At 36.4% G+C, this 10,325-nt stretch overlaps 1 protein-coding gene across 3 annotated transcripts; it reads right to left on the bottom strand.

Annotated features, from left to right (window-relative positions):
- Window positions 1-1,689: 1,689 nt before the first annotated feature.
- Window positions 1,690-9,935, bottom strand: LOC306844043 (CLOCK-interacting pacemaker-like). 3 transcript variants are annotated; one of them, XM_079375881.1, is made up of 5 exons: window positions 9,705-9,935; window positions 8,382-8,509; window positions 7,462-7,616; window positions 4,520-5,322; window positions 1,690-4,421 (listed from the first exon to the last, which is right to left on the bottom strand). In XM_079375881.1, the coding sequence occupies exons 2-4, from the start codon at window positions 8,488-8,490 to the stop codon at window positions 4,678-4,680; spliced, it is 909 nt and encodes a 302-aa protein (XP_079232007.1). In that variant the 5' UTR covers window positions 8,491-8,509; window positions 9,705-9,935; the 3' UTR covers window positions 1,690-4,421; window positions 4,520-4,677. The 3 variants fall into 3 exon arrangements, with proteins under 3 accessions (XP_079232007.1, XP_079232008.1, XP_079232009.1); XM_079375882.1 differs by having other exon boundaries at window positions 3,367-4,155; window positions 4,529-5,322; window positions 9,705-9,905; XM_079375883.1 differs by having other exon boundaries at window positions 3,367-4,163; window positions 4,529-5,322; window positions 9,705-9,892.
- Between the last annotated feature and the right edge of the window lie 390 nt (window positions 9,936-10,325).

The following is a 10,325-nucleotide window of genomic DNA, read 5'->3' as shown; positions in this document are numbered from 1 at the left end:
GTATAAATATAATATATTTAAAAATAAAGAAATTAAATACAAATTACAAATGCATACAACAAACTTTCTAAATTTAACATTTAAATGAAAAACAAAAAATAAAGCTAAAAACTATTAAAACAATTAAACAAGTTTTCCATTTGTATTTTAATTTTAATACAATTTTAGTATCAATTTAGTTGTGTTTGCCATTTTTATTAGTTTCTTTAACAAATATATATATATTAAATATGCCTATACATTCTTTTTTTTCCAATTTTAGTTTATTTCAGTACATCAAGTTAAAATTAAAGGAATTAAATAAAAATCCGAAATGTTTGCTTGCCATTTTTTTTATATTTTATTTAGTAACTATGATGTTTTTAGTTTTAAATTTAGATTTTATTTGTATTGTTAATTGTATTGTATTGTTAATTGTTAATATGTTATATTTGTGCTGTCACGGACACAGAATGATGCTGAGGAGGAGACACACTTCACAATTACAGTTATTTTAATAACTTTGAGACATGAAAAAAAAAATCAGTAAATAGTGTATTCAGTAAAACATGTCTTAAAACGTAAAAATGGGAAATAATAAAAGAAAAAATCATCTCACAAAAATAAAAAGTAAAAAAAGCATCAGTAAATGAATAACGTGAGCATTTAGCCACAGCTTTGGATTTGTGCGGCTGAGAAATGTTTATTCATATCCTGTTTGATAGATGATCTAGATCAGTATGCATTACTGATGCTGTATTCATGTCAAACACACAGATGAACAGGATTGAGCGGATATGACACAAAACCCTTCACATTTCTGCTCTACTCGCACATCTATCCGTCTGTACTCACAACCGCAGATTGTGATGATTATCTAATGAACTGCAAAGAAAATTACAAAATTAATCAACATCATACAAAAAACAAACGCGTATTATTTTACTTACAAAAGACAGAAATAACAAAAACCAGTAATAAGAGCAACACAAAGACAAACACTTCTGGCATAATCAGATGATGAAGTCATTGTTTTATAGATTATAGTTATGAATAAGAGGTTTGTCTTTAGCAGACGTCACATTTGAAGCCCTTTAGGCTTTGAAATGATTCACAAATATTCTTTAACGCTGCTTCCTGATGTTTAATCTGCAGAAATCAAACAGATGCTGCGAGACACGATCAGACAGCAAAACATGTGGTTTTATCAAAACTGCTGGCTTCAAAAGGTTTACGGGTTGTTTTTACTAAAGAAACTTAGACTGCCATTAACAAGGCAATCAGTGTCAGGAAACACCAACAGATGGAAACTACGGAAGCCATGGATTCAAAGCAGTGCTGTCAAATGATTCATCCAAAATAAAAGCTTTAGTTTACATAATATGTGCGTGTACTGTGTATATTTATTATGCATATATATATATATATATATATATATTTAAGAAAAATATGTTGTTTATATATTAAATATATTTATATATAATAATATAAATATATAAATGTATATAAATGTAAATACTTTCAATATATATTGTACGTGTGGGTATTTATATATACACAATAAATATACAAAATACACATATTTTATGTAAACAAATGTATTTTGGATGGAATTAATCATTTGTATTAATTAATTAATCATTAATCACATGTAAATTTGACAGCACTAATATAAAGAAATAAAAAGACAATTGCAACTATCTTATTTTTCATATCAGAATTGCAAATTAAGTCTGTATTGTGAGATGTAAACTCAGAATTGCGAGATGTTTTCTTAGAATTGGGAGTAAACATTTCTATCTTTACTGGAAGTTATTTCGCAATTCAGACATTTCTTTATAGAGTTGATCTCTGTTTTAATGCGAGCTGTAAACTCTAATTGGCAACTTAACTCCCAATCTCTCAGTTATCTTGCAATCCACACCTTTCCAAATTTCTGACTTTTTTTCTCAGAATTTAAAAAAATAACCTTTTATTTATTATTTTTATTCTGTGGTGGAATCAACCTTCCCCAGAAAACAGACCTGTATGCTATAACACCTGGCTTTTCTACTCTTAACTGTACTGTATAAAAGCACATAAACACACTTAAGAAAAACACTTTCAGAAGACCTTCCTGTGATACGTGTAATGCTTAAAATCAGCGCATGAAATATGTAATCCATAAGCCATACACATGAGAGACAAGCTCCTGGAAGTAAAGCAATGATTTATGAGCTAGTGGTAAGGAGTAGCTGCCAAAAGAAAGCTTGAGCTCTACAGTTTGAAGAATGAAACTTCATGGAGTAAGGCAAGATGAGAGCAGATTCATCATCACACAAACATAAAGGATCGCCCATGTGTTCCTGTTTGACAAACTTGCAACACTTCAAAGCCTCACCTGGTCCAAAACCAAACAGAAACGACTCTGAATCTGTCGGAGTCACCATAAACGACCACATCACACTTAAAACGACACTGACCCGCTGATCGAACTAAACAAAACAATTCACCTTATTCATTCTCAAAAATATAGGCATGGATCCATGAGCCAGTCGTATTTCAAAACAAAATCAAGAGAAAGAAAACTATTCTGCATTAATGAATCTGGAGGCACAGTGTCGGTGAAATAACGGCAAAGCTTAAGGCAAGACACTACAGGACAAAACCTGCTCAGTCTTAAGGTCCATTTTGCTTCCGGAACAGCTTCAGACTAGTGGGGAAAAATACATCCAAATACAAATATAAGTGTTTATCGCACTATTTTTCAATAGATTTCAATTAAAATACATATCTTAAAAAGTTTTTCCTCCACTTCTTCAGCACTTACATCAGAACTTAAGAGTTTTATCTATATTCTGAAGATTTTTACTGAGGGGTTTGTTTATATGTGACCCTGGACCATAAAACCAGTCATAAGGGTCAATGTTTTATAACATGATCTGAAAGCTGAATAAATAATCTCTCTGTATAGTTGTCTATTGCTGCAGATATACCTGTGTTACTCATGACTGCTTCTGTGCTGCAGGGTCACATATATCATTCGCTTGGTTGTATAATACATTTTATTCCTAAAAATGGTTGAAAACGTTATGAAGAAATTTATGAACCGCAGAAATCCAAAATCCCCTCAGTACAAACCTATAAGTCTAATATAACCAAAAAAAAAAGTTAAATTTTGAACCTGACTTTATCCAAATTTCTGATTTCTGTTCTGGAAATAAGCAATTTAGCACATTTAATTAGATAACGCACATTTAAACATAACATTTCTGAAAAATTAAATCAAATTAATTTTCTTAATGTACTTTGATTAATTAAAATGAAGTACAGTGTCTTGCCTTAACGGTCCAAAACAGACAGCATTTTCTTTATGGCAAATCTAAAATCTTATTTAGTTTTCTTTTTGGGGTGATTTTGGGGTGAAATATGAGCTGGACATTGTTCTTCTCTGAAAACACAGATTCATTCTGATGTTTCTGTTTTTTTAAGGACAAGATCCTACATGATCGTGATGGAGAATCGGGGCCAGACGATGGGAAGGGCTGCAGCCCATCCTACTTTTGACATTCTGTAATGATAATGGTTTTCATTATTACCCATAATTGCTTTGAGAAATGAAACGGCTGTGCCACATACTTGAACTGTGTTTCTGGGCATCGTCTCATTCTGTGATGCCCAAAAATACGCTCTACCGTAGGTCTGCAGCTACTTTTGAGACTGAATCTGATCTTGTGCTTCATAAACAAGGTTTAACATTAATATTTCGGTTGATGAGTCCAAAATCATTCATCCTAAACTAAAACGAGGTGAAAATGACAGCAGGAGTGTAAAGAGCTTATGCACTGAACTAGGTTAAGGCTGAAGCTTAGTAAAGAGCGAACGCATATCCGTAGTGTCTGGACAACATCGGCATTGCTTTGACCTGAAGATATACACTACCAGTCAAACGGTTTTGGACAGAAAGAGTTATAATGTTTTTTTTTTTTTTAAGAATTCTCTTCTGCTCATCAAGCCTGCATTTATTTGATCCAAAATACAGCAAAAAAAGTGAAATATTTTTACCTTTTATAATAACTGTTTTCTATTTGAATATATTTTAAAATGTAATTTATTCCCGTGATTTCAAAGCTGTATTTTCAGCATCATTACTCCAGTCTTCAGTGTCACATGATCTTCAGAAATCATAATAATATACTGATTTACTGATCAACAAACAATTATTATTCTTGTTGAAAACAGCGGAATAGATTTTTTCAGGTTTCTTTGATGAATAGAAAGTTCAGAAGAACAGCATTTATCTGAAACAGAAATCTTTTGTATCATTTTAAATGTCTTTATCGTCACATTTGAAGCATCCTTGGTAAATAAGAGTATTCATTTCTATAATTTTCCCTAAAATAGTTTTTTGAGCAGCAAATCAGCATATTAGAATGATTTCTGAAGGATCATGTGACAAAAGACTGGAGTAAAATTCAGCTGCGCATCACAGAAATAAATTATAGTTTAAAATATATTCAAAACAATTATTTTAAATAGTAAAAATATTTCACAATATTACTGCTTTTACTGTATTTTGGATCAAATAAATGCAGGCTTGGTGAGCAGAAGAGACTTAAATCTAAAATCTTACTGTTCAAAAACTTTTGAAAGCCAGTGTAGTCAGACAAAAGTTGCAAGTTTATAAAACGCCAACGAAAGGTGCATCGTGTCTTCGTCTCACTTCAGGTTCTCTTCGCTGTGTGGCGTGCTGTCTTTCCCTTTGTCCTCCTCTTGCATGCTCGTCTGCAGCTTGCTCCAGATCGCCGAGTCTCCCATCTGCAGCGCTTCCATTAACAGGTTGGTGTGTTGGCGCAGGCGATCCAGCTCCGTCTGCGTCCGGCGGTTCTGCCGCATCAACTCTTTCGTGCGCAGCGTGATGTCCAGCAAACCTGAATTACTGAGGATGTTGTAGGTGTTGCAGAAGCGCTTTATCTTGTTGTCCGTATCATCAGAGCATGCATTAGACGCCAGCGTCCGCAGGGAGCCGTCCGTGGGTTCGGCTCTCTGTTCGGTGTCGGTTGCATCATGCGACTCGGATGAATCTTTCTGACTGTCAGAGGAAGACGAGCTCTTGACTGAGGAAGAGGAGCTGCTGCTGCGGCTCTTAGGCGGCGCGTCTCCGGGATGTGGAGCGATTTTGGGGTAGGATTTGAGGATAGGGAGGTACTTTCTGTGCCGCCGGCGTTTAGACAGGGGTCCCTTCGGCAACAGGGCGGATCTTTGCGGGACGACGGGTTGAAGGAAGACCACCTGAGGCTGCGGAACCACCTCCACCGCCGGACTGAAGGCCCAGGGCTTCAAAGACGAAGGGTTTTCAACAGACTGCAGATACACCATTAAAATTAAAGTTAGAGATAGTTGTTGCTATAAATATGACTGCATTATGAAGACTAAGTCGTTATTGTAATAAAAAAAAAAAAAAAAAAAAAGAGAAAACAATTCTGCATGCCACAAAGGGGTGGAAAATTTCCGGAAACTTTCCAAAAAAATCATGGAAAGTTTCCAATATTCCTGGAATGTTTCTGGAATTTACTGGAAATTTTCCACCTTTTTGCAACCCTACTTAACAGACACAAAAATACATAAACTGTGTGTGTGCGCGTCTATATAAATAAATAAATATACATTTATCTATATTAGGCTCTTATTCCTTGGCTGGGATCGTGTAGAGCCCTTTGAAGCTGCAGTTTTGCCCCTGAAATCGTTGGCCACCATTGAAGTCCACTATATGGAGAAAAAAACTGGAATGCTTTCCTCAAAAAACTTCATTTTAGAGCTGGGTAAAAAAATATTGATATCTTGATTTTAATCTATTCTCATTTTTACAAAGCAATATCGATTCTTAAATCGATTATTCTAGCCTGTTTTCAGTTAATGGACGGAACATTGAAGGGCACCTGCCATCCAATAGATTGCAATAAGCTTTGTGCTTTGGTAGTTTTAATATGAAACAGTCTCAGATTTCAAATGCTGTACATTGCATTGCAGTATTCATACCATAAATGCCGATTTGACGCTGTTTAATGTGGAGTGACAGAGCGCTGTAGCGCCTCAGTGAACTGATCATCTCCTGCGCTTTAATACTAGTTATAGCACAAAATAAACTTGACTAAACATCCGAAGGTAAGTTAAAAGAAAGAGTACAACTCCGTACCCTGTCTTGTAATTACTCAATCAGTGTTTCAGCCGCACAAAGACGTCAATATAACGGCTTGTAAACAATGTAACGTCACATTTATCTCAGAAAAAACATATTTAGTGACCATAAACTCATTAGTCAGATAGAAAAATAAACTGTACAGAGGGGCATTTTAATAAATATATGCACCATATAATACATAAATTTTTACTGTTCTTCAATGTTTAATTTATATTTTGTTTATGACAGCCACCATTTAAATATTTATATATTTTTTTAAATTTAATCAAATTGAAGTTGAAATATTATGTAATTGTAACTTATTATAAAAACTTCATTAAGTGTAATTTAAGCAGTTGTACAGCCTAAAAAAAAAAAAATCAATCAGTTTTAACCTTCAATATTTTAGTAATGCAGTACCAACTGACTCTTCGTGTATATTTTACAGCATTAGTTAAGATAATTTTTTCCTTGAAAATTTGGCATGTGTACCTGATATATATTGATACTGAATAGAATCAAATCGAATTGCAAGCTTGTGAATGAGAAATTGAATGGAATCGTGAAATTTGTATCAAAACCCATCCCTACTTAATTGCGATTGAAGAAAACAAGACATCTTGGATGACACGGGGGTGAGTAAATGATCAAGACATTTTTATTCTGGAAGTGAACTTATCCTTTAAAGTGCCCCATCATGGATTTTTGAAAATGATCTTTCATGCAGTGTGTAACATCTCTAAGTGAATAAAAACATCCTGCAGAGTTTTAAATCTGAAAGTGCACGTGTATAAAGTTATTCTCTCTCAAAAGAAAGAGTCGACTCTGAATCATTGAAACGAGTCGTTTTTAAAACCAATCCCAAGCTGTTTCATGTTAACATCAACATGAAACATTAGCATATTGCCGCACACTTGTTGGTCTTTTCGCATGGGTCTGAATGAAAATGCAAATTCATTGTTTGCCACCAGGTGCTGCTTTTGGAGCAGTAAAAATATCTGTTTCCCTGGTAACACTGTACACAAAGCAGCACTGTGCTCCAAACACTGCTTTATCAGGCATTACAGGCCAGATGAGATGAAAATGAGACCAATCGACCAATCACTGCAGATTAGCGTCACGCAAAGGTAGGGTTTGGAAAAATGAATCGTTGAGCAAGTAATATAAAAATAAATGCATATTATAAGACAATGAATGTGTTTTTTGACCTTGCATGCATGTCAACCTGTTGTTGGGGACTCCCAAAACTAAAATATGACCCTTTCATAACCCATAATAGGGGCACTTTAAGGTGCTTTATGCAACCGGGCACTGAAGTTCACCTGCTTTAGAACCACATTGTTCATGAAGATCATTGGCGAGAGGCCCTGCAAAGCTCCGCCAACCACCGGCATCAGCTGCGATGACCTGGAGGAGGACAGCGACGCATCGTCTGTGTCCGTCTGATCCACCGCACTCAGATGCTCAGAGCCACCGTCTGCCAGAAACACACACATGAACTAGGGCTGCTCGATTAATCGAGCGCGATGATCATGTGTATCTCGTCAGTAAAGCTGGTTCTGTGATCAGTAGTAAATCTCCATCACGTGCTTTCAGATGGAGCAGCATTTACTGCACAGAGCCGTAGTTCACCGACAAGCTATGCAAAAAAAAATAAAATGCAGACGATATAATCATGCGATTATGAAAACGTTTGTGATAATGACAGCCTCTCAGTGAACTATGGCTCTGTGTAGTAAATGCTGCTGCATCTGAAAGCAGGTGAAACTACCACATTTAATAACATGTTTTTACTCCAAACTCACTTCATAACGTCAGTCGAGTGTTTGACATAAATCCTTCTGAGAGATGATGTGGCTTCTTACACAGAATAAGGCACGCAACATATTTCATATTCTAAGCAGTGATAAAGGCATTGCATTATAAATATAATTTATTATAATGAATATTATATTAAGATGAATTCAGATCAATCATGTATTGTCATAGTTGTGTGTTTATTAGTCACGGTGAATCAATGAAAGCAGTTAAATCTTGTTTATTCAGGGATTTCTTGGAGTTTCTCTGGCCTTCGGATGGAGATTTATTACTGATCACAGAACCGTGCGTCACTGACAAGATGCACATGACTATTGCAGCTTTTGCCTAAATGCGATGGCGATTTATCGTGCAGCCCTAACATGAACATCTTCTCAAACCCTTCACTGCCTACAGAACAGTGCTCAAAGCTCTCATTACACACCTGAGAAGCCGGAGTCCCTCTCAGACTCTGGCTTGGACTTGTCCATCCTTTTGTGTTTAAATCTGGCCATGCCTCTCATGAGACCTTCATCCTTCAGCCTCGAGCTCATCCTGTTCCACCGTATGAGCCTAAAACATCAGACAGCAAACGCAGGACATCATGATGACGCATTAATAACTGCTGTACAAAACCTTCACTTTTACATTCAAGCAAACGGCATTTCAGTAAAAATACTGATGAAGGTAATTTTACAAAAGAGGATATTCATATTTGTATTAGTAAAACTGTATTGGTAAATAGCACAAAACTATAAAAGTATACTAGTGCAATGATACTAAAATAACATGCTGAACATCCATAAATCAATCATGTTCCTCATTACCTACCCAAAGGTGACCCGCGCTCATATTGTTTCTACAAACATTAAACATGTCATATTTTTAATAAGCGTTAATTATTCAAGCAAATGGCATTCTTGTATATTATGAATATTATTATAATCTTTTTTTATTTTTAAATGAAGAAAAGATTAAACATTAAATTTTTACATGCAAGAATGAAGAGCATGCACACACACACATACATATATATATATATATATAAACAACTAATTAATAGCTCAAGTTATCTTCCTTCTTCCGAAGTACAAAATCAAGCACTACAGCGGGGCAACTCTACAAGAAAAAAAATCCTTCATGCAATCTAACAGTCATTCTTTTTGTTATTAATCTGCATTAGAGACTTTTTCGAAGCTTCCATTTCTAATAAAAATCAATTAACGTTACATTTTGTTTATGAATGTAATATTTCCTTGCTAAATGAAAAAGTTAACGGCATACTCAATCATTTTGCTTTCGTTGTGAATAAGTGCAAATTACATCTTTTGAAGAGAGCATGAAATTAACATCTCTTTGAATAAATAAAAAGGCACGTGATATTATTAACACTGTTGTTGTGATCCGAGCGTCATGACGTCATCGTCCGGTCAGCTGCGGCGTAGCCAGTGACCTACTTCATCTCCTGCAGCTCTAGATCGATCAAACGGCCTGCAATCTGACAGATTATCGATATTTATCGTACTAGTAACGTTACACACACACACACACACACACACACACACACACAAAAGTGTGTCTAAACGTCAAGCTTTCACACAAACGACATCGCTACATAAAGCGGCTAGCGTCGTTAAAAGCAGAGCCGCCGGGAAGTTTTTCCTCAGAAGCACGCAAACGGTTTATTCGACGCACTTTGTGCAACATTCATCCGTTCAGAACGAATAATTTAGCGTAAAACCGCGGAAAATCGGTCGTGACAGCTTACGTGCGTCTCGCGCTGGCCGTGACTTCATCCGGGAATCCCCAGAGATGATGAACACAAGCTCTATCTGCAGCCCTCCTCGGATCCGGTGGATATAAAGCGTTAAAACAGCGTTCACGGAACCGTTTAACGACGTTTTACCGCGTTCTGGCTGCGTGTCGTCGGTCAGACGCGCTAAACACGCAAACTGCAGCACGGTGCCGTACACGAGACCACAAGCCCCGCCCCCACGCTGACGTTTGACATTAATGAAGCGTTAATGCATTAATATTCACCTTCACAGTTAAATAAAGCGTACGTTAAACTTACAACAGCGCGTTCGTTTAATTCTTTGCTTTATTTACGTTGGATTCTTTGACGTGAGGCCGTCGCTACGTGATTGACTTGCGCTCTAATCCAATAGGAGGCCACTAAGCCGCTCCCACTGGCCAATCCTGGCGCAGGAGGCGGGGCTTTGTCGGAACTCTGCCGCAGGGGAAAAGCGCTTTTGTTTAATGGGCTTTCCTTTTATGGAAAATGTGGGCGGGTCTTTTGGCGGAAGTGGGGTCGCGTCACGCTCGCCTCGCATTGGTCAGTGACGCAAGCACTACGTATAACACGTGATTGTTGGGCGACGTGAGAACA

This window comes from Barbus barbus, assembly GCF_936440315.1.
Source record: "Barbus barbus genome assembly, chromosome: 24".
Classification (NCBI taxonomy): domain Eukaryota; kingdom Metazoa; phylum Chordata; class Actinopteri; order Cypriniformes; family Cyprinidae; genus Barbus; species Barbus barbus.
This window is presented reverse-complemented; position numbering and strand designations above follow the sequence as displayed.

Bases quoted from the DNA above. Each gene is read 5' to 3' on its own strand.
- LOC306844043 (XM_079375881.1), bottom strand. From the start codon at position 8,490: ATGAGCTCGAGGCTGAAGGATGAAGGTCTCATGAGAGGCATGGCCAGA. The intron at 7,617-8,381 runs GTGTGTAATGAG...TGTTTCTGGCAG, and splicing joins GAGGGACTCCGGCTTCTCAG to ACGGTGGCTCTGAGCATCTG. The intron at 5,323-7,461 runs GTGAACTTCAGT...GTGTATCTGCAG, and splicing joins ACAATGTGGTTCTAAAGCAG to TCTGTTGAAAACCCTTCGTC.